Source organism: Meriones unguiculatus, chromosome 17 (genome assembly GCF_030254825.1).
Source record: "Meriones unguiculatus strain TT.TT164.6M chromosome 17, Bangor_MerUng_6.1, whole genome shotgun sequence".
Lineage (NCBI taxonomy): Eukaryota > Metazoa > Chordata > Mammalia > Rodentia > Muridae > Meriones > Meriones unguiculatus.
Genome location: NC_083364.1, coordinates 19,494,705 through 19,518,004, shown reverse-complemented (window position 1 = coordinate 19,518,004; position 23,300 = coordinate 19,494,705). Strand labels below are relative to the sequence as shown.

At 60.3% G+C, this 23,300-nt stretch overlaps 2 protein-coding genes across 3 annotated transcripts; both read left to right on the top strand.

Annotated features, from left to right (window-relative positions):
- The first annotated feature begins 1,298 nt into the window (after positions 1-1,298).
- On the top strand, positions 1,299-17,877 carry Sema6b (semaphorin 6B). Of its 2 annotated transcripts, none has more exons than XM_021632921.2 (17): positions 1,299-1,431; positions 8,603-8,755; positions 8,850-8,973; positions 9,712-9,772; positions 9,887-9,949; positions 10,246-10,347; positions 10,677-10,767; positions 11,314-11,433; positions 11,922-12,010; positions 12,845-13,062; positions 13,683-13,814; positions 14,210-14,359; positions 14,617-14,799; positions 14,884-15,033; positions 15,367-15,444; positions 15,573-15,631; positions 16,048-17,877. In XM_021632921.2, exons 2-17 carry the CDS (start codon positions 8,632-8,634, stop codon positions 16,962-16,964), a joined length of 2,661 nt encoding a protein of 886 aa, XP_021488596.1. In that variant the 5' UTR covers positions 1,299-1,431; positions 8,603-8,631; the 3' UTR covers positions 16,965-17,877. The 2 variants fall into 2 exon arrangements, with proteins under 2 accessions (XP_021488596.1, XP_021488595.1); XM_021632920.2 differs by lacking the exon at positions 1,299-1,431 and adding an exon at positions 7,635-7,870.
- A 1,322-nt stretch (positions 17,878-19,199) lies between these two features.
- Positions 19,200-22,035, top strand: Lrg1 (leucine rich alpha-2-glycoprotein 1). Its single transcript, XM_021632934.2, has 2 exons — positions 19,200-19,308; positions 20,171-22,035. The coding sequence occupies exons 1-2, from the start codon at positions 19,283-19,285 to the stop codon at positions 21,156-21,158; spliced, it is 1,014 nt and encodes a 337-aa protein (XP_021488609.1). The 5' UTR covers positions 19,200-19,282; the 3' UTR covers positions 21,159-22,035.
- The last annotated feature ends 1,265 nt before the right edge of the window (positions 22,036-23,300 follow it).

The following is a 23,300-nucleotide window of genomic DNA, read 5'->3' as shown; positions in this document are numbered from 1 at the left end:
TCCTGCCTGACTCTCCATGGCCATCAGGTCAGCGCCGAGACCGACCGGAGCCGCGTGGGGGAGGGCGGCTTGACCCCCTGCCCAGTCTGTGAAAGAGGCACCATTCATGACCATGGGGCCTTTGTTCAGACAGGTCTCCCTGGGGAAAGGCCCTCCCTGCGTCCCCACTCTGCCCTGCGCTCACTGGCAAATCCACCCTGCTCCTTCGGGGCCCCTGCCCAGCCCCCCGCCCCAGGCGGCCACTGAGCTCCCTGCACCTTGACTTCCGCAACCACTGGTCACCTTGGCAGGCCCCCGGGACCGAAGGACACCGCTGGCGCTGCGCTCAACAGTTGTCGGGTACCGATCATAGATAGGCCAGGCTGAGCAGGCCGAGGTCTGGTGCGGTCCTCTGCCTCAGTTTCTCCATAGAAGCTGTGTCTCGGCTGTATGATGGCGACAGCAAAGATGATGGACCACGCTGAAGTCTCTCTCTAGTGGCTCCAGTGGGTCCCAGGGACCCTGCTCTAGCCCCTCAGCTTGTCCACGGCTCAGAGTTCAAATCCCGACACCCACAAGCCCAGCTGTTCCCAGAGAGCTCACAGTCCCAAGCTCCGAGTCCTCAGCGGGATGGGCTGAGGCCCCCTGTGTAAGCAGGATACACTCACTTACTGCCTCCTGGAGATTCCAGGAGGTCAGACAATACCCAGCCCAGTTGGAGAGAGGTCTGCTCTGCGTTCAGGGTCACGGCTGGGATGGGGAGGGGCTTCGGACAGAGCAAAACTGAGGTACGGGAAGAGATGTCTTGCTGTCCCAATGTCCCTCAAAAAGTGCGTGTTAAATGGCATGCTGGCGCAGGCCTTTAATCCGAGCAGTCTGCGAGTTCCGGGCTAGCCTAGCCTCCACAGAAGGGCCGTCCTCGTCAGTCAGTCATGCCAGATAAACCGAGGAAAGCTTGGTGTTTTGAGTCAGTGATGCCATGAGCGATAGGGACAGACCCCAGGTCTGTGAGGTTCCTGTGGGCGGGTGGCCGGTCAGATAAATCGGGGAACTCACTAAAGCATACAAGAGCAAAGCACCTACGGAGCGCCTACGGTGGACTGGAGATGCCCAGAGTCAGTCAGAACAGCGCAGCTCAGTGCGGAAGCCGGTGGTCTTCAGCGTCATCCCCGCTTGGACAGGTGGGAGGCACAGAGAGGGAAACCGAGGCCGGGGAAGGCGCTTCCTCCCGTCCGTGCTCCGCTCCGTTCCGCTCCGGGTTTTGCGGGGCTCCGCGCTCCGGCGCTGGGGGCGGAGGTGGCGGAGCCGCGAGTCGCAGCGGCGGCGGCAGAGATGCGGCCCCGGCCCGGACACCGCGCTGCGCCCCCGCGGGAGCCGCCCGCGCGTGGGAGCCCAGGCTGAGGCGCTGCGGGGCCGGGGCCGAGCCGGGCAGGTGCTCGGCCTGCGCTGGAGGTGAGTGTAGGGACGGACGTGGGGACGGACGCGGGGACGGACGCGGGGACGCACCTTGGACAGATGCACCGGGGACAGATGCACTGGGGACAGATGTGGGGACGCGCGCGGGGACGGACGCGGGGACAGATGCGGGCACAGATGCACCAGGGACGCACGCACCGGGCGCGCACAGGCCGCGGGGCGCCTCGTGCAGCGACACTGGCCCGGGGCCCCCGCGTGCGGTCGTCGCTCCAGCGCCCTGGGCGGGGCTAACGGGCTGCGCAGCGGGCGGGGATTGCAGCCAAGGCCCGGGCTCATCGGGCCGGGGCACCGACAGTGGCTTTGAATTGTTGGGGCGACAGCCTGAGGGTGGGGGTGGGGGAGGGGGCGGGACACACAGCCGCGACCTCCCGTGGGTCCCCACGCGGCCCTGTGCACCAGCTGCACCCCGAGCTCCCGGGTCCCCGCTGGCCGCGCAACTGGAATGAGGGGGGGGGACATAGGCCGCGGCCAACGCCCCCGCTGCAGCACAGCCCGAAGGGGGGCGGCCAAGACCCCCCCAAAGCCCGACAATGGGACAAAGGAGCGTCTCTGGCAGCCGCGCGGGGTGGGTGCCACCGTGGCCCCCCTGGCCCACCGCGTCGCTGATTGGTCCCTGGGGCGGGGGTCACGTGCCCCATCCTGCTCTCCACCGCCGACTTTGGGGCGCCTCCCCAGGGCTGCTGCCAGGCCGAACCCCCACCCCGGCCTCAGAGAGCGATTCTAGGCCTGTGACAACCCTGAGGTCGGGAGGGACTCCTGGATCCCACTTCCTCGCTGCCTGGGGTCTGTCATCCCCGCCTGAGGTCTGTGTCACCTCCGCCTGAGGTCTCTGTGTGCCCCAGGACTGTGACACCCCCATCTGAGATTCCCAGCTTTCTGTCACACTGCCTGAGGTCTGTGTCACCTCCACCTGAGGTCTGTTTTGCTCTCCAGGTTTCCGGCAGCCTGGCCGAGGTCTGTGGCAGAGGTCCGTGTCACACTGCCAGGCATATATGTCACCCCCAAGTTTTTATCTTTTACCCTCCTGACAGCCCTCACCACAAGCTGAGTGTGACCGAGTTGGGAACCCCAATTTTGCAGCCAGCTAGCTCTGACTTGGGGAGGTCGGCCCTGGGTACAGAATGGCTGGAGGGACGGGCCTCAGTGCCCCTGCCCGCTTATACCCCGCCTCTTTCTCTCTCTCAGTCCCAGACTCAGGTTTTCTGGCCGATTTTTAGGATGCATGATTGCTTTCAGGCTGTTTAGAGAGGTGGGGGAGATCTGGGGTTCCAAGCCTGCACTTGGGCAGGGCCTGATGCTGGCTGGCCTGCTGGCTGGGGGAGTCACTGCTCCCTACTGTGCAGATGGCAGCCTGGGGGGTAGTGTGTCTGTAGTGTGTCCATTGGCAATGGTACGGTGGCCAAGAGGAGCTGGGGAAACTGAGGCTCTGAGCACCAGCTGGGGCTGCTGGGTATTGTGAGGCCCTAAGTTCCAAAGCAAGATGGGGAGCCCCGCTCCTTCTATTAACTAAAAAGCTGCCCCTTCCGAGGGTGACCCTGGATGTCTAGGGCCCTGGCAGGAGGTAAATTTGAACGTTTAGTTTTGCTGTGTGTCCTGAGGAAGGTTCAGTCAATGTGTGGCCTCCTCAGGATGGGCTCTGCCTGCTTCCGAACCCTGATACCTACGTGTGTCCTCCGGCCGCATTGGCCTCTGTCCTCTGGGTTCCCAGCCCTAGTAATGTCCGTCTGTCCACGGGCAGAGGGCAGGCAGGCAGCTGTCCTTGGAAGAAGTGACGTCAGCCTGCGAACAGGTGAGCCGGACCGAAAGGTGACTGGCGTCTCCAGGGAAGGTGGCTGTCCTGAGCTGACCCTGGGTGCGGCCTTAGAGGGGGCAGCTGGGAGGGAGCACAGAGGCTGCCACTGAGCTGAGGAGTGGGAGGACTTCCTGGGGTGGCTGAACTTTCTCAAGTGGGAAGCGAAGCGAAGACGGGAGGGAGCAGGAGCTTCTTCTCCAGGGCTGCATGAGCCAGGGAGGGTTGTAGAGAAGAGAGAGAGAGATGGCGAGGCCTCAGGGCTCCGCTGGCCTCGAGGAAGGACCTCTGGGAGCTGAGGCACTGGAGTGAGGCTGCGGCTCCCAGGGACCACAGTGGGTGGGTGACTTGTAACTCAGGTGAGAGACAGGTCAGGCCACCAGATGACTACATTTCCCAGGATGCACTTGGCTCAGCCCCAAGGAACTTCCTGAATGCTTTCAAGAGCCCTGAAGGGGATTAAGAGTTTCTAGGGGTGTCTTGAGTGAACAAGGAAGTTATTCAGCCAGTCAACAAACATTCCCAGTGGCTCCTTCGTGCTGTGGTCTGTGTCTTGTGCAGACAGCAAACCTAACTTGTCTATTTGTTCCTCAGGACTCTTCCAGGCTAGGGGAGGGGAAACTGAGGCAGATCCTAGCTCTTTCTGCTGTGTACAGTCGGGGCTGGAGTGGAGCGAGCAACTGGAGCTAGGGAAAGTTGGATTCTGCCCTGTAGCTCAGGGAAGGTGCATGGAGAAGGGGCATTGCAGCTAGAGCCTTGAGGGATGTGTAGAAGTTGGGTAAGAGGTGAGAGGTGGTTACGTATTTTCTGATAGTTACACAAAAGGCAGCAGAAAGCCCTTGCCAAGATGTGGCCCTTAGCCCAGCGGCAGCGCTTGGAACAAATCTCCCCTCTTCTCTGAGCCTCAGTGTCTCCATGTGTAAAACAGAGCCCATGAGCAGGGCGATAGGGCCTGTTCCTGTTGAATTCACACCCATGTAAGCCAAGTGCACCAGCACAGAGCACCCTGAAGACAAGGACAGAGATGGCACAGCTGGGGAGGTCCCCAAGGACGTGGCTTTAGAGCCTCGGGCTGGAAAAAGAGGTGAAACAGGTGACGGGAGGATGGTGAGAGGCCACAGAGAGGCACCAGACAAAGGCCCTGGGGCAGGGGTCGCAGGGTGCCGGCCGGATGTGGTGGGAGAAGTGAGCAGGGAGACGGTGCAGGAGGTGTGGGCACGGGGACCCTAGGAGCTGGGGACAGCTTCACCCCTCGGTGGGGCCCCGTGGGTACTAGTGGGCACCACACAGTTTCCTGTCCCGGCGAGGCCACTCCCTGGCTCGTTCTGACCGCTCTGGGCTTCAGTCTTCTTGCTGGTGAAAAGTCAGAGCAGCCCCAGGCCCCGAGGCAGCCGCCCCTGACCAGCCATCACAGGGCCCTGAACACAGTCGGTGCTCAAAGGTGAGCAGGGAGCACGGCAGGTACTTCACAGTGTTTGCTGCAGATCCCCTTCCGAGGGGACATGAGGCAGGGGTTAGGGTGTGCATTTCCCCCGTCCCCTGCCGTCCTGCCCGAGTGTGGCCCGTGCCAAGCCCCGAGTCACAGGGAGCCTCGGATCCCTTCTCTAACTCCATAGACCCACTTCCCGCCTTTGTCTTCTTCAGGCTCACTGGCGGTACTTCCTGTTCCCAGCAGGCCTTGACCCCACCCCCCCACCGTCACCAGCATGTCTCAGGTGTCCTTCCACCGGACCTGGGTGGGGACTCAATGGTGAGGGGTTGGCGGCGGTGGTGACCTGGGGGACAGGTCCCCTCACCCCACCCTCTGCCCCGCTGTCTACTGGGATGTGTCGTGTGACCTTGGCCAAGTGGTGCACGCTCTCTGAGCTCTGTGTTCTACGTCGTACTGGGAGTGAGTGTGAAGTGGGTTCACACCTGTGGGGAGCTTTGCACATCATTTATTGACCACTTTCTGTATGCCTACTGTAGTGCCAAGGCCTGGGCGTCTATGACACTGGTCACAGGGATACCCTTGGCCTTGTTGGCCTGCAGTGAGGCTCAGGAAGTCTGGAATGAGTGTGCCTTTGCCAGGGCTCACCCCAGAACACTGCTTCATCTGGTGTTTATCAGCGACTGCTATATGCCAGGCTCGGGAACACAGCAGTGACCGCCAGGCCAGACCCCCACTTCCCAGTGGACACACCAAGCTCAGAGACATCCATACAGCTAGTACAGCTAAACAACTATTGTGCACCACACGTATACATTTTGGTAGCTTACTTTGGTGCAGGCCTGACAGGCTTGTCTCATGGATGGGGAGTGGAGAAGGCAGAGTTCATGCTGAGGGGCCATGAGGCTGAGCCCCCTCCCCTGCCTGTGCCAAGTGGGGCCAGAGAGGCAGCTGGAGAGCTGTAAGGGGAGCCGGTAATCAGACCAGGCCCGAGCAGGGGCCCGGCTGCCCGGCGGTCACTCGATCCCCCTGGGGAAGCCAGCAGCACAGCCGGAACCCTGAGGCAGCGGGCCTTCAGGGAGCACCCCGCTGCAGAGGAGGCAGGGGGATCGCAGCCATCAGAGGGTCTCCGTGTCCCCTGTGGAGCCCAAGGAGGCCTAGGAAGATGGCAGCTGGCCCGGGTCACAGGCCAGGTGAGGGGCATGGCACAGGAAGCAGGGCTGTAGCTTGCTGAGTCCATGGAATGGGGGAAGGAGGTGGTAGGGGGACCCTGTCACAGCCCCTCAGCCCCCATGAAAGCAAGAAGAACTGAAGAGAGATTTAAAGTAGAGCCTGGTTAATTAAGAAGACCTGGGGGTGGGGTGGGGGGGTGGCCCTGGCCTTGGCCCTCAGGGCTTCAGGTCAGGGCTGCTGAGTGGCCATAGAAGGCTGTAGAACACCCATGAACTAGGCACAACACCTAGGGGACACTTTTGACATCTGGGACCTTTACAGTTGTCACGGGAGCCTGGCACGGAGTGGGGGGCAGCCAGAGCCCAGGAAGTGGCCCTGTTTGGTCACAGGTCCAGGGCAGGGCAGTGAGCTGAGTGTGAACCACGGCCGGATCTCTTCATCCCCGTGCTGGGCCTCGGTTTCCCCACACAGCCAGTGTGGTTTGTTTGGCTGTCACGTGAGCCGAAGTCTCTGGAAGCCGGTGGTGGAGGAGGTTCGCAGGAGTGCTGGGGGTGCATCCCGAGGCACGTGTGAATGCACGTGTGGGTGGCCCTGCCATGGGGCGCGTGCCTGGGGTGAGCACACACCTGGGAGCAAGTCTGACTTCCTGCAGACTGGCGGGGAGGGACCTGCCTGGCGAGCGGACATGGGTGTGTGGCAGAGGGCCGGGGACGCTGACGTGTGCGGGGCGCAACCCTCAGTGTGGATCACGGATTCACATACAAGTGATGGTGGACCACCTAGAGGTCTACCTGACGCTGGGAGGGCTGTGCGGGCCTGCCTGCGGGCACCTAGGGGGTCAGCCTGGGCCGAGGAGCAGGGGGTCGGGGGACAGAAAGGGGAGGAGGTGGGGGCCGGACGGCAGGGCTGAGCGGGGAGGCAGTGGGAACCGTGGCGGCCGCGGGTGGACGCGGCGCTCCCGGGCGCCCCCTCGTGTCCAGAGCCTGCAGGCGGGGAGGAGGCGGCTTCAGAGCCTGCGCGCCCAGGGCCCCGTGTTTCCGCCCCTCGGCTGCGCGCCGCCGGACAAAATTGTGCTAAGAGCCCAAAAAGTGTTAAGGACTGTGGTGTGAACGTGGCGCGGGGCGGGGGTGTGACGGGCGCGTCCTGCGCGGCGGCCTGGAGGGGCTTTGGCTTGCGCGTGTCTGGGAAGGGTTAGAGCCCCGGGTTCGGACCCAGCCCCGCTCTAGCCAGGAGGGGTAGGGGCAGGCTGAGGAGCCAGAACGGCTTGGTAACTCAGGGCTCGGGGGGCGGGGAGCATCTCTCAGGAGAGGTCAGCCTGATCCACGAAGTGAGGCTCTGTCTCAGGATTTTTTGTTTGTATTATTCTATCTTATCGTGGGGCACAGGGGCTCCCCATGAACCCGGAGCTCCCCAATGCAACCCCCGGGGCTGTGTCTGGTGAACTCTTGAGTCCAGAGCTACAGAATCAGACCTTGTCCAGGGATGAAAAGTGGAAGAGCCGGGGGTCGTGGCTTCTGAGCCGAGCTCCCTCCCCCCACCCCCGTGAGGGGCCGAGGGCATGGCCAGTGGTGGCGTCCCCACCTAGAAGCCCCTGGTGAGGGAATAGGGGTGGTAATGGAATGTTAGGGAGGTCAGTTTCCTGGAATCTGGGGTCATGGGGCGGGCATAGAGGGCGCACAGGGAGGAGCCAGCTTAGGAAACTTATAAGGAAGTAGGCTCCTATCAGGGGACATGTGTCCTCTGAGTCACAAATCCTGGAAGCCAGGGTCAGGCAGAGGAAGCCGTGCAAGGTCTTCCTGTTTTTTGGCCCTGACCGTTAGAGCCTGGTGTTCTGGGGCTGGTTGTTCCCTCCATTGCTCCCACCTGCTGGGGCTTAGGATCCCCAAGACACAAGGGCAGGGCAGGGCTGGGAGACATCTCTGCTGCCTGGCTGGGGAAACTGAGGCCCAGAGCTTGTTGGAGACTGACAAAGGTGCTGAGAATCTCATGTTGGGTGTCTTGAACCTGGACTGCACCCCTTTCTGGTAGGGATGGGTGCCCTGCCCTGGGGTCCCCAGGTTTGGAGGGATGGGGTCCTATGGGTGAATTCACACACCTCAGAATTCCTCGGTTATGAATGAGAGCAGAAGGAAGCGGCCCGAGAGGACCGGAAGTCAAGCCCAGCAGCGACACTGAGGCCTCTGCCGGGATGTTCCATGACTCCCATTGCTTATGTTGTGGTTTATAAAACGCCAAGGGGTTTAAATTCTGTTATGTTTTGTTCAGCCTTTGAATTTGAAACCCTGCCCCTCGTTGTTTGTTTTAATTTTGTTGCCATGTGGTTTTAACATGGGGTCTTGCCATGTAGACCAGGCTGGCCTAGAACTAATGATGCTCCGGCCTCAGCCTCTCTAGGGCTGGATAACAGGCCTGTACCACGACAGCAGGCTCCAAAGCTTTTTACACTTTAACTTGAAGGATTTTTTAAATGCTTTTTGAGATTGGATTTTTAAGCGCATGTTTTAAGATAATATCCATTATTGTAATTCTTGTGATTAATTTTTAATTACCTAATGCATTTTCGTTTGCAGCTATTTCCTGAGGTTTTTACTCACATGTGATCGTAAAGTCGCTTGTTAATTAAACAACGTCTGAGGGTAGTTATTATTATCAATGTTGTTATTTTTGTTCTGGGAGGAAGGGAGGGACTCTCGCGCCATCTCTAGGCCTCTAGTGGAACTGCAGGCCGCGCCACTCACTGCCATCCTGGCTTGCAGGAGTCATCTGTGGTCACCCGGTCCTCACCATGTGGACCTCGAGTGAGTCCCCTCCCCGCCCGGCCCAGCTGCTGCTCCTGCTCTTGCTCCTGGGGGTCACCCACGGCCTCTTCCCGGAAGAACCACCTCCACTCAGTGTGGCCCCCAGGGACTGTGAGTGTGGGGAGGGATGGGCAGGGAGGTGTCGTGGTCCGAGGTGGGAGGGATAGCATTTCCAAATGCGTCCTCCTTCTCCGCCCTCCCATAGACCTGAGCCACTACCCCGTGTTCGTGGGGAGCGGGCCGGGTCGTCCGGCCCCTGCCGAGGGTGCTGAGGACCTCAACATCCAGAGGGTGCTACGCGTTAACAGGACACTGTTCATCGGAGACAGGTATGCAGATGTCGAGGCAGCCACGCGCACGTGTGAGGGGCCTGTGGCTTGGATGGACTGTGGGACCCCCTGCTGCGGACTGCTGAGTTTCATGGGTATTCAATGCTGTTTTAAGGCTACTGAGCCCCGAGTGTAACGGTACTGACTGTCGGGTGGGTTTTGCTTGTTTGTTTAAAATAGGATTTCTCGGTGTTGCCCTGGCTGTCCTAGAACTCACCATGTAGACCAGGCTGGCCTCACACTCTCAGAGATCCGCCTGCTTTAAGCCTAAGTTTTAAGGGTGCTGGATGCTACATGATTAGAGCCTACAGTTGATTCAGATGTGTAACTGTTAGGGACGAAGTCCGGGACCCAGTTTACTGGGCGCCTTTAGAGAGGGGTAGAGGGGACCTCAAACGAACGAACAAAACAAAACAAGACAAACTTGGGCTTGGATGCTTAGAAGGTGCTGCAAGCGAAGAAGCCAGAGCTGACTCCGTGCTCAAGGCGCCCCCTGGTGGCGGTTTCACAAAGCCGGGCCAGTGCCGAGGCCTGGAGGTGTCCAAGCCGTCGTGGGTGGAAGTTGGACCTGGTGGCAAGATGAAGGGAATGAGCAAGCGGTGGGTGTAGGACAGATTTCAAAGGCACACACCACAATACAGGCCAGGAATGGTGTGGGTGCCGGACAGACGTGTTTATAGTGGTTGGACGGACGGTCACTGGGTCCCCCACATCTCATGGACCATGCCCCTCCTGCAGAGACAACCTGTACCAGGTAGAGCTAGAGCCGGCTACATCCACGGAGCTGCGGTACCAGCGGGTGAGAAAGGGGTGCTGAACCGGGGCCCCGTGAGGGGAGGTGGGGTGCAGGGTGGAGAAGAGGGCCGAGGCGCGCGGGGACCGCACCCCCTCACCACACTTTGTGTGCCGGCAGAAGCTGACCTGGCGCTCCAATCCCAGCGACATTGATGTGTGTCGGATGAAGGGCAAGCAAGAGGTGAGAGAGGCCTGTCCCCGTCCCCCCTCCCTGACCACCTTCCTAGCTGGGCCTCAGACTTCCCTGGGCGGCCTCAGGCTGGTTCTTTCTATCTCAGCAGAGGGGTCCCGCGTTGTCGCTGTTACAGTCCAAGCCAGGTGCCTCAGCTGCCTCACCCAGTCTTCCCAGGCCGGGCCCAGCCTCCCTCATGCCATGCCCCATACCTTGGGTCAGCCTTGGCTGAGCCCCCGGCCTGAGCCAAAGGCACAGGAGACAGGCAATGCCCTCTGCATCTCCTGCCTCCTTCCCCACCCCAGGGAGAGTGTCGGAACTTCGTCAAGGTGCTCCTGCTTCGGGATGAGACCACGCTCTTCGTGTGCGGCTCCAATGCATTCAATCCCATCTGTGCCAATTACAGCGTGAGTCTCAGCCCTTCCGAGCCCCGGGGGCCTGCTTTACCTTCCCGCCACCCTGCTCCTCCTCCCAGCCACCCTGCTCCTCCTCCCAGCCACACTCGCCCCTACGACAGGCCTGCCGGGCTTTTCCCCCTTTTCTTGCAAGCTGACCACAGTGGACTCAGGCCAGTTCCCGGACCAGAAAACCCAAGCCCAGCCGGGTTAATTGGCTAGCGCAGTCACACAGTAACGCAGGCTGAAGCTAGGGCTCTGCCTGGAGTGGAGGACTGGGGAAGCCTAGAGCTGCCAGGCACGGTGAGGAGGTTCACCGTTCGCACCTGTCCTCCCTGCAGATGGACACGCTGCAGCCTCTTGGGGACAGCATCAGTGGGATGGCACGCTGCCCCTATGATCCCAAGCATGCCAACGTTGCCCTCTTCTCAGGTAAGTGATCCCTGCTGTTGTCACGCCCAGCCCCAAGAGAGGCGTTTCCCATGCCTGAGATCTCGGTCACTCAGGGGCAGCTGGGAAATGGACAGAATCTAAGGGGACACGGTCAGGGTCAGGATGGTGACTAGGCTGAGCCGGAGAGAGAAATTTAAGCAGCTCAATGTTCAGCTGGCTTTAGTCTCATCCTATATAGGGACTCGGCCTGGGGTCAGCCCAGGCTCATCCAGTCATGGGGCCATGGTGGGATCAGGCTCAGCCTGGTGACAGCCCACACTGGGCTCAGTTTCTAATTTGTCCCGGCCCTCTCTGGGCTTTCCATTATGTTTGTTGCTGTTATCGTTGCTGAGATAGGGTTTCTCTGTGTAACCCTAACTGTCCAGGGACTCACTCTGTAGACAGGCTGGCCTCAAACTCACAGAGATGCGCCTGCCCCTGCCTCCCAAGCGCTGGGGTTCGGCTGTGCCACTCTACCTGGGCTTCTGTCTGGGCCTCCTCGGCTTGACCCCCAATGTGCTTCCTCACGCCCGCCCCCATATCCAGATGGCATGCTCTTCACAGCCACGGTGACGGACTTCCTGGCCATCGACGCTGTCATCTACCGCAGCCTCGGGGACCGGCCGACACTGCGCACAGTCAAGCATGACTCCAAGTGGTTTAAAGGTGAGGCCGAGGGAGCACAGTGTGGGCCTTGTAGAGGTTTCCCCGATACCCCCAACGAAACAACAGTCCCCGGCAGCAGGGAGGAGAGACTGGGACCTTGGTTTGGGAATCGGTTGATCTTTTTAAAGCTGAAACTAGACGGAAGGTTTTGATGTAAAGCAGAACATGCTGGAAGTGGGTGGCTGAGGAGCCCGAAGTGGAAGGACAGGACCGGAAACCTCAGAGCTGAGCTCTCCACCAAGCAGAGCGGAAGCTTTCAGAAAATAGTGCAGATTAGCATGGGATGGTGGACACAGTGATTTTTTTTTTTTACTTATGACCCCCCTCACCCCCCAAAAAGCCAAACTGGGCTCAGTTGATCTTGGCTAAGTGGCTCAGTCCCTTCTTCACAGTAAGAGCACAGTGTACCTATGCTCTGATGGCAGTCAGGGCCCGAGACCACTTCGCGATGACGAACCTGGATCCCAACACTTTCTCTCTCTCAACAGAGCCCTACTTCGTGCACGCTGTGGAGTGGGGGAGCCACGTCTACTTCTTCTTCCGGGAGATCGCCATGGAGTTTAACTACCTGGAAAAGGTTACACTGTAACCCCTGAGATAGCTGGGCAGGGCACACTGGGCTGAGCTCGGGACGGTGGGCATGAGGGCTAATCCATGAAATCCACCGGCATCAGAGGAGGCAGCCTTCACGGTGTCCCCTTCAGCCAGGAGTAGGTCTCTAAGGCTGGAAGACATTTAAGGAGCAACTGTGGAGCCTGAAGGCTTTGTAGAGAGCAGAGTTGAAGACACTGGTGTCGTGTGGCCCCACAGCTCCTTCCCTCAGCACTGTCTATCAGCCCATCACAGAACCATTAACCTGAGTCTGCCCACATCCCACCAACCCATCCATCTACCCACCCACTCACTCATCTACCCATCCATCCATCCATCCATCCATCCATCCATCCATCCACCCATCCATTCACCCACCCACCCACCCACCCATCCAGCCATCCACCCACCCATCCATCTACCCACCCACCCACTCATCTACCCATCCATCCATCCACCCATCCACCCACCCATCCATCCATCCATCTACCCATCCTCACCCATCCATCCATTCATCCATCCATCCATCCATCTACCCATCCACCCACCCACCCACCCACCTACCCATCCATCCACCCATCCATCCATCCACCCATCCACCCATCCACCCACCCATCCACCCACCCATCCCTCACCCATCCATTTCTGTCTTGTACTGTCACCTGTGCCACCCCATCCCTGCTGTCTGGCATCCAGAGTGCTGTGGTGGCAGGTCCCCCTAGTCTTTTGTAACAGAAGTTCCCCTGTCCCGCACGGCCGGCAGCAGCCATTTCTCCATGGTGCTGACTGAGGTTTCTCCTGGTGCCTGCTGCTTGCTCAGGTAGTGGTATCCCGTGTGGCCCGCGTGTGCAAGAATGACGTGGGCGGCTCCCCACGCGTGCTGGAGAAGCAGTGGACTTCCTTCCTGAAGGCCCGCCTCAACTGCTCCGTGCCTGGAGACTCGCACTTCTACTTCAATGTGCTGCAGGCTGTGACGGGCGTGGTGAGCCTGGGTGGCCGGCCCGTGATCCTCGCTGTCTTCTCGACCCCCAGCAACAGGTCAGCTCACGCTGCCGTGTGCCCACGGGGTGGTCGTTGGCCAGAATGTCGGCAAATGCTTTTTAAGCCTTGTGTTGGCGGCATCGGTCCCAGGAGACTGCCGTGACAAGCAGGGGCCAAGGAACAAAGGAGATACCTGGGGCCCTCTTGTCCTGCTGGGCGCGGCAGGAAAGCCTCCTGGCGGAGGGACGTTGGGCGTGGAAGAGGGGAACAGCGCATGCGGAGTTTCGAAGGCTGTGTGCCGGGTGGAGGAAGGAGGTTCAGGCCTCAGGTGTAGAGCGGGCCAGTGGGATCAGGGAATATGCTTGAATGACGGAGGGTCATGGCGTGGAGCAGAGCACGGCTTGGTCTGAGAGCACCCAGGAGCCACAGGCAGATGAGTAGCGATAGAGGTCAGCAGGCATGGCTTCTGGGAGACTCAGTATTCACTGGGAACTGACTCATGCAAAGGTCCAGGGGCAGAGGCTCTTGGAGGAACTGCAGTGGGCCAACCTTGGGGAGCTCTGGAGGGTGAGTGGCTTGTGTTGCTGAGATGAGAAAGAGCTGGGGACTCAGGCAGCACAGGAGACCCAGAGACGGGGCCCCATCCGGCTCAGCAGTGTCTCTCGAACCCTCCGCAGCATCCCTGGCTCCGCCGTCTGCGCCTTCGACATGAACCAAGTGGCTGCTGTGTTTGAAGGCCGCTTCCGAGAGCAGAAGTCGCCTGAGTCCATCTGGACGCCAGTGCCTGAAGACCAAGTGCCACGGCCCAGGTGACAGCGACTTCCGTCTTCACAGGGTGCCTAAGGAGGGTCCTGCTCCTACGGGAGCCAGCCTGGGGAGGTCAGCCCAGCTCACCGCATTGGATGAGGAGCCGATGGAGGGAAGCTGAGAAGCTTGTGGAAGAAGCAGGGCTAGGAGATCACCGGGGAAGGACCAGGCCTTAGTAGTGACCTTCATTTGTTGAGAGATAAGCCATGAGAGGCCTGTGTGAGGCCCTGGGGGAAGCTGGATCAGAATATATGGAGGTTCCGAGGCTACAGTGGGTCAGGTCAGGAAACTGGCAGGGTGGGGAGCCATGCAAACCAGGCCCCAGATGCCCCAAGTGAATCGGGCCTCATCGTTGGGGTCCCTGCCTCCTCCCTGACTCCCCTTTGTCTTTCCCCAGGCCCGGGTGCTGCGCAGCCCCTGGCATGCAGTACAACGCATCCAGCGCCCTGCCTGATGAGATCCTCAACTTTGTGAAGACCCACCCACTGATGGACGAGGCTGTACCCTCCCTGGGCCACGCGCCCTGGATCGTGAGGACCCTGATGCGGTCAGTACCAGCCTGGCATGGTGAAGCGGGGGATAGGTCTCAGTCAAGGCCCTTTTTTTATCGAGGGGCATGCTGGGTAAGGGCAGCCCATGCAAAGGGCCTGAGGAGGAAAGAGTGTGACTTTCTGGTGTCACGTACATCAGTGTGTGACTGTCAGTGTGTCCTCGTGTGACTACTCCCATGCCCCACAGGTTGGGGATGGGAGGCCTTCGGGAGCTTCAGGACAAAGCTGATCTCAAGTCCATCTTGTGTTCCAGGCACCAGCTAACTAGAGTGGCCGTGGATGTGGGTGCAGGCCCATGGGGCAATCAGACAATAGTCTTCCTTGGCTCCGAGGTTGGCACAGTCCTCAAATTCCTCGTGAGGCCCAACTCCAGCGTCTCAGGGACTGACGGGCCCAGCATCTTACTGGAGGAGTTTGAGACCTACCGGCCGGACAGGTCTGAGGATGTAACAGGGAAGTGGGAGTGGCTGGCTGACCCAGCGTGGGCTCACCAGCCTCACGCACCCCCCTGTGTGCCCAGGTGTGGAAGATCCGGCAGCGGTGGCGAGTGGGGGCAGCGGCTGCTAAGCCTGGAGCTGGATGTAGCCTCCGGTGGCCTGCTGGCGGCCTTTCCCCGCTGTGTGGTTCGAGTTCCCGTCGCTCGCTGCCAGCTGTACTCCGGATGCATGAAGTGAGTGTCTCCCCAAGGCTGGCCCGGGTGGGAGGCAGAGGGAAAAGCTTTCATCCTGGAGGGGCAAACTGGGCATCGAACACAGCTGTGTGAAGGCGTGGAGCCTGCCCCAGAGGAGCAGTGAGGCTGCTGTGTGCCGGCCACAGGGATTACAGACTGTGTGGCCTCAGGCTACAGCCCAGCTTGGGGCTATGCTTCAGACCCAAGCATCCATTTTCATGTGTGGCAATCGGAGAGGAAGTAGGCCAGGCCTCCGGGTCTCACAGTGGGCCACAGCGGTGGTGACCGGAAGACGCGTGGTCCCCTCGGTGGCAGTTACATGCTCTATCCTAGGAACTGTATTGGCAGCCAGGATCCGTACTGTGGATGGACGCCCGAAGGCTCCTGCATCTTCCTCAAACCAGGAACCAGGTATGGGGGAGGGGGACACGTGGGGACGGTCCGCCAACCCATGGTCGGAGTTCCGTGCCCCCCCCACCCGTGCAATGCTGGGTGTAAAGGGCTCTGTGCTGAGTCTGCTTCTCCTTTCCCCCCCTCAGTGCCACATTTGAGCAAGATGTGTCCGGGGCCAGCACCTCTGGCTTAGGCGACTGCACTGGTAAGCTGAGAAAGGGACCCCCCTGTGTGTGGACACGAGCCAGGGTCGCTCAGTCCTGGGGTTAGGGGGGTGGACACATCACAAACTGAGTTGGAAGCCGGGGAAGGCAGTGGGCAATGACTCGGTGCTCACAGGCGCCCTCTGGTGGCTGTTGCATTGCGGGCGAAAATGAGATCCATCTGGATGGAGATGAAGGAAAAAATACTGATTTCCAGAACAAAACAAAACAAAACACGGACAAGGGGTTGTGGCTCAGGCATAGAGCCCCTGCCGAGAGCCCCCGCTGTGAGGACATGGGGGCGTGGTCAAGGACGGACCCCGCCTGGGAAGGGCCGTGGCTCCCTGCCTCTCCAGCACCGACCAGACTGGCTTTCCCGTGGGGACCTCTTTGCCACCTTCTGCCCCTCTGTCCCCAGGACTCCTGCGCGCCAGCCTCTCCGATGAGCGCGCGGGGCTGGTGTCGGTGAACCTGCTGGTGACGTCCTCGGTGGCGGCGTTCGTGGTTGGCGCCGTGGTGTCCGGCTTCAGCGTGGGCTGGTTCGTGGGTCTCCGCGAGCGGCGGGAGCTGGCGCGGCGCAAGGATAAGGAGGCCATCCTGGCCCACGGCGGCGGCGAGGCCGTGCTGAGCGTGAGCCGGCTGGGCGAGCGCAGGGGCGCGGGCCCCGGGGGCCGCGGAGGAGCGGGCGGCGGCCCCGGGGCGCCCCCGGAGGCCCTGCTGGCCCCGCTCATGCAGAACGGCTGGACGAAGGCGGCGCTGCTGCACGGTGGCCCCCACGACCTGGACTCGGGGCTCCTGCCCACCCCGGAGCAGACGCCGCTGCCGCAGAAGCGCCTGCCCACGCCGCACCCGCACGCCCACGCCCTGGGCCCGCGAGCCTGGGACCACGGCCACGCGCTGCTCTCCGCCTCCGCCTCCACCTCCCTGCTGCTGCTGGCGCCCGCCCGCGCCCCCGAGCAGCCGCCCGCGCCGTCCGAGCCGGGCCCCGACAGCCGCCTCTGCGCCCCCAGACCCAGCCGGGCCTCGCACCCGGGAGACTTCCCACTCACTCCCCACGCCAGCCCGGACCGCCGGCGGGTGGTGTCCGCACCCACGGGCCCCTTGGACCCATCGGCGGGCGACGGCCTGCCCAGGCCGTGGAGCCCGCCCGCGACCAGCAGCCTGCGGAGGCCGGGTCCCCACGGGCCTCCCGCGGCCGCCCTGCGGCGCACGCACACCTTCAACAGTGGCGAGGCCCGGCCCGGGGGCCACCGTCCCCGCCGCCACCCACCCGCGGACTCCACGCACCTGCTGCCCTGCGGGGCGGGCGAACGGACTGCGCCCCCGGTGCCCTAGACCGGGCAGGAGCCTCGACGGTGCCAACCACAGAGACCGGGCCAGCAGCCCAGGTCACCGAGCCCTGCCGGCGCCGAGTGGGGCGCGTTTGTCTCCCACGCACGCGCGGGGGGATCCCCTCGCCACAGGGAAGCACAAGAGCCCCCTCCATCCTGGAGGATGCAGGACACGAAGCCCCGGGGTGGGCGGGAGGAGGCCGACCTTTGACCTTCTGCGCATAGACTTTGACTTTTGTTTATTTTGAGGTTTTTTTTTTTTCTTCTTCTTTTTTCTAAGAAATTGCACAGCCCCATTCTTGGGGTGGCGGCCGGGGTGGGGGGTGAGGACGTAGAGTGAGGGGAGGCAGAGCTGCAGACATGAGCCTTCCCGCCTCAACACATCCTCCGCAGAAGGGACCCCTTCCCCGGTCCCGGGCCCCTGCGTGTGTGGGTGTGTGTCCGTGTGCATGGCCTGTTTGTGTGCAAGGGCCCGGGACAGAAGTGTGCGTGTGCGTGTGTGTGAGACAGGGCCGCCATGGTGTGCGTGTACGCGACTCGGAATGTGGGTGGTGGCGCCCTCAGAGACCCTGGCGTTGGCTGAGCCAATGTTGGGACTTCTGGAGAGTCCAGGGGACGGAGCCTCCGAGGTGCTGGTTTGGAGTTCAAATCCTGCTCCTGCAGAGGGGACCTGGGAGTCCAGGCTGGGAGATGGGGAACCTGCTTCTAAAGGGCTTGTGGGAGTCTTGGGGGGCAGAGGTGGGCAGACCCCCCTGTAAATACAGCCCTGGGGTGGTCAGAGAGGCCCATGCCACCCGTGCCCCTTGTGACGTCCAGTCTTTGACCGCCAGCTGACCGTGCATGCCACGTGGCCAGCTGAGTCCAGGACCCTCCCCAGCCCTACCCCGGTCAATAAAACTCTGTTTACATCCACCGGCCCCTTCGACTCTGGCTCAGTTGCTGCCTGGGGTGACTAGGAACACTTGAGGGACAAAGTCTGCTCTTAGGCAAATGGGGGTTTAGCCTCTTAGAACCCCAGGCTGGGAGGGGAGGTCATGGCTAGGTGTGTCGACTTGGGAAACTTTCATAACATCAAAGATGCCAACAAGGTGGGATGAGCTGGCTGCTGGGCTCAGTGTGTAAAACACTTCCTGGGCAAGCATGAAGATCTGAGTTTGAATCCCTTAGCACTTGCAGAAAACTCTGGTGTCACGTGCCTATAGTTTATTTTAGCACTGGAGAGGCAGAGCCAGGAAGATCCCTGGGGCTCTCTGGCCTCTGGCGGGCCAGCCTAGCCCAACCAGGGAGAGGCCCTGCTGCAGTGAACAGGTGGAGAGCGGCTGAGAAAGAGGCCCTGTGCAAGTGTGTGCCTGCGCACCAAACCGAGATTCAGCCAAAGCTGTCCTCAAAGGCAAATTCACAGCCTCAACATGCATTTAGCTATTGTAGTTTTTAGTGTTGTCTGACAGTCTCACTGTGTAGCCCAGGCTTGTGTCAGAGTAGAAGTGACCCTCCTGCCTCCATACTGCAGCCCCTGAGTGCTGTGATGGCGTGTGAGCTGCCACACTGTCTTCAGAACAGACATGTGCACACACTGCACTGCTAAACGGAATCATCAGGGGATCTCTTGAGGGCTAGAGAGATGGTTCAGGGGTTGAGAGCACAGGGTACTCTTCAAGAGGTCCTGAGTTCAGTCCCCAGCAACCACAGGGTGGCTCAAACCATCTATATGAGGTCTGGTGCCCTCCTCTGGCATTCAGGCGCACACGCAGGCAGAATAGTGTATACAAAATAAATCTTTAAAAAAAGGATCTCTTGAAGATGGAGTTCAGGTGTGCAGGTGAGGAAACCGAGTCCCAGAGAACCTAAGCCACCTGCTTCCTTTCATTGTGGAGGACCGCAGAATCAGAACCTTCGTTGTCCCTTGCTCATTACGAAAGCTATTTGAACAACAAAAAACAAAAAAACAACAACAATGTATCCGGTATACCGGACCAGAGAGTTTTTCCCCTAAGCTTTCTGCTGTTCCCTATCCCCTGCTCAAAAGAGCAGCCAGGTCCCCAATCACACTGCAAGCTCAATCCCTAAATCTTGGGAGGGAGAGGTGGGGACTCAGCCCAGGAGACACTGGGTGGGACGGCCCTCAGGCTGGAAGTAGAAACTGGAGCAGGGCCGGGAAGGGGCGGGCAAGAAGCAGCAGCCACTGCCTGGAAGGGATGTAGCAATGTTGACCTGCCCCCCCAGCTCTTCCTGCTTTGCCCCAGAGTTAGGGTGGGGACCGTATGAAGAAAGTCACCTTCCTCTGTCCTCCAGGACAGACTCAGAAGGAAAAGAGGAGCAGCCATGGCCTCTTGGTGGCAACAGGGAAGGTAGGTCTCCACCTGGCCGGTGCTGGGTAGAGGTGGCACCAGGCCAAGCACAGCCATAGGGCATAGATCTGACCCAGCAAGGCTGCCAGGGACAGATGCAGGCCTGCAGGCTGTACAGACAGACCACGAGAAGCCCCTTGAGCATTCTGGGATGGGAGAGGATGCCTGTCGGAGGCCATGGTCACAACCACTGCCGTGGGGAAGCCCCAGACCTTGGAGGGTTGTGGTAGACCTGGACCCCGAATTCTCCCTGAGTATCCAGCAGTGACCCCACAACCCAAACCAGAGCTGGAGAGAAGGAGCCCAGTGCGGAAGCTTCTGCCTTCCTAAGAACACATTGTGGCTGGCGTTTTGCAGAATGGAGTCCATTGACTCTCCCTTCCAAACACGTAGCTAGGGAGATAGGAAGAGACACCGGCCAGATTAGAAGTAACTAGGTGCCTGACGGTGACTAATTGGTAACTGCTGACCGGCTAGGGCTGGCGGTGAGGGAGGAAGTGTGTGTGGGTCAGACCCAGGGACTTAACTGTCATGGAGGTCAGACTCGCTGTTGAACCTGACAGGGGCGGCTTCTGGAAGCCGAGGGGAGGCAGCAGGTGAGAGCGAAAACCAGGGTAGCGTGTGACTGAGCTTTTGCAGGATGAATAGAAGTTCACTGGCTCTGCCTACTACCCACCCAGGGGTAAGGGGACAAAAACTAGACTCAGGAAGCACAACCATGAGGACCATATTGTCCCGGTCCTGGCGAGGAAGGATTCGGGGCAGTCCTGGGAGCTGGCCAGCGGGGTGGCAAGAAGGGGATAACATTTTCACCATGGTCCACTGAGCTCAGCCCCCAGGGCCTCAACCCCTGCCTTTCCAGAACGCTGCTCCTCCTGGCGCTCTTGGGGATTTCGGCGGAAAGCAGCGTGTCAGGCCTCAAGGAATGCCTGATAGTGCAGTCCGCTCGGGGCAGCACCGTCTCCTGCCACGGTCCCACTGAGTTCCCGCGGCCCCTCCCGGCCGACACCGTCCATCTGTCGGTGGAATTCTCCAACCTGACACAGCTGCCCGCCACCGCCCTGCAAGGGTGTCCCCGCCTCCGGGAGCTGCACCTCTCCAGCAACCGCCTGCAGGCGCTGCCCCCCGGGCTGCTGGCGCCCGTGCCCGGGCTGCGCGTTCTGGACCTGACCCGGAACGCGCTTCGCGGCCTGGCCCCCGGGCTGTTCCGCGCCTCGGGCGCCCTGCGCACCCTGGTCCTGAGGGAGAACCAGCTGCGGGCGGCCAGCGAGCGCTGGCTGTGGGGCCTGAGGGCCCTGGGCCACCTGGACCTGGCGGGGAACCGGCTGCGCTCACTGCCCGCCCGGCTCCTCGCCGGCCTCCAAGCCCTGCACACCCTCGACCTTGGGGACAACCTGCTGGAGACGCTGCCCGCGGGGCTTCTGCGGGGTCCGAGGCGGCTGCAGCGCCTGCACCTGGAAGGGAACCGGCTGCAGAGGCTGGGGGATGGCCTGCTTGCGCCCCAACCGTTTCTGCGCGTCCTGTTCCTGAACGACAACCAGCTGACCACGGTGGAGGCCGGCGCCTTCCGGGGCCTAAGGCAGCTGGACATGTTGGATCTGTCCAATAACTCTCTGACCAGCACGCCCCCGGGCCTGTGGGCGTCCCTGGGGAGGCCGGCCCGCGACATGCAGGAGGGCTTCGACGTCTCCCACAACCCCTGGGTCTGCGACAGAGCCCTGGCCGACCTGTGCCGCTGGCTGGACGCCAACAGACACAAGATGTTCTCGCAGAACGACACGCGCTGCGCAGAGCCGGAGGCCGTGAGGGGACGCCGGCTGCTGGACCTGGCGGAGCTGCGGTCCCTGTGAGGATGGCGAATGGAGCGAGGACCGGGGACACGCCGCTCGCCCCTGAGCCAAGCCGCTCAGGTCTCCAGCCTCTGCCTTTCCCGGTCTCCTCTGCCTGGACTGCTGGTCCCTGGCTTCCTCTCGGGCTCCTCCCCGCCCCCACCCTTCCACCTCTCACTCCTCCTCTGCCCGACCCCAGCGCATCCTGTGTTCGGCTAGCTTTGACCGGCCTGTTTCAGGGGTCCCCACAGCGGTTAGTAAAACAGCTCCTTAGGCTGACTGAGCGGCTCAGCGTTTGCGCAGTTCTCCTTTTTACGTTTGTTTTGTGTGCATGAGCCACAGCGAGCCTGGGGAGGTCAGAGGACAGCTCGCAGAGTGGGTTCCCTCTGTACACCATGTGGCTGCTGGGGATTTGAACTCAAGTCCTCAGGCTCAGCAGCAAGCTCCTTCACCCGCGGAGCCATTGCGCCCATCCTCTCTGCGTAGGAGGACCTGCAGCTCACTGAGCGGCCGACGAGACAGCTCCAGAATCCTCCTCTGCCTCCCAGAGCCGGGGTCACACACGAGCCACTGTGCACATCTTTTCCCTGGGTGCTGGGAACACAAACTCGGATCTTCAGGCTTGCCTGGCAGGCACCTTACCCACGGAGCCTGCGCTCCAGGCGTCTCACTGTGCGGCCCTGGCTGTCCTGGAACTCTCTGCAGACCAGGCTGACCTCAAACTCAGAGATCCTCCTGCCTTTGCCTCCCCAGTGCTGGGATCGAGCTACATGAACTACAGCTTTAGCTTTTCATCCTCTAGGCAGAGGGACTCTGCCCCTGAGAGGCGGGGTGGACGCTTTTCTTGTCCTTTCTTTTCTTTTCTCTTCTATTTTTTCTTTTCATTTATTCCTTTCCTTTCCTTTCCTTTCCTTTCCTTTCCTTTCCTTTCCTTTCCTTTCCTTTCCTTTCCTTTCCTTTCCTTTCTTTTCCTTTCCTTTCCTTTCCCTTTCCTTTCCCTTTTCCTTTCCTTCCCTTTTCCCTTCCCTTTTCCCTTCCCTTTTTCCTTTCCTTTCCTTTCCTTTCCTTTCCTTTCCTTTCCTTTCCCTTCCTTTCCTTTTTCCTTTCCTTTCTTTCATAAAGCCCAGGCTGGCCTCAAACTTGCTCTGTAGCCTAAGATGATTTGAGCTCATGATTCTCCTGCCTCCACCTTGTGGCTTAGAGTGACAACATCTGCTTCAGCAAGACCGGGCTTCTCACCCGTCCTACAGAGGGAGCTGAAGAGAGTGGGTGTAAAGCCTTGGGCCTCAGTTTGCTGATCTGTAAAATAGGGTCTGAAGTGACAGGATCAACAGCTCTCAGGATTAAACCGCAGATTAAAAATAAATCTGGCCAGCTGGTAGAGGTGGCCCATGCCTGTAATCCCAGCACTCGGGAGGCAGAGGTAGGTGGATCTCTGTGAGTTTGAGGCCAGCCTGGTCTACAAAGCGAGTCTGGGACAGCTGGAGCTACACAGAGAAACCCTGTCTCAAGAAAAAAAGAAAGAAAGAAAGAAAGAAAGAAAGAAAGAAAGAAAGAAAGAAAGAAAAGAAAAGAGTCCGGCTGGAGAGACAGTGGTTCAGTGGTGAAAAGCTCAGGCCAGGGTTCGAATCCCAGCATCCACATGATGGTTCACTGCCACGTGTCATTCCAGTCCCAGGGGGGTCTGTCAATTTCTCCAGCCCCTACAGGTACCAGGCTCCTGTGGTGCACAATCAGACAGAAGAACACTGGGACACATAAGTGTAATAAAAATAACAAAGGAAGCTGGGCCTGGTGGGCCTCAGGGGCAGAGCTAGCCCAGCACCCACGGCTCTGAGTCCATGTCCAGCACTGCCTAACCAGGCATGGTGGGGCACATCTGTTAGCTTAGCCATTGGGTGGTGAATTCAAGGCCATCTTTGGCTACGTAGTTAGTTTGAGCCTATCCTAGGCTACAGAGTGAGTTCCGGTCAAGCCTGAGCTACAGAGTGAGCCTCTGATTCAAAACAAAACAATCGGAAAGAAAATTAAGAATCAAAAAGTCCTCGGTCTAGTCCGAGGTCAGTTGCCGTGACCGGACCTGGACGGCAGAGTCCCAGGGTCGCCATGGCAACCAGGGCGCGTGATGGGGAGCGGATACACCCCCGGAGCCTCATTGGCCTG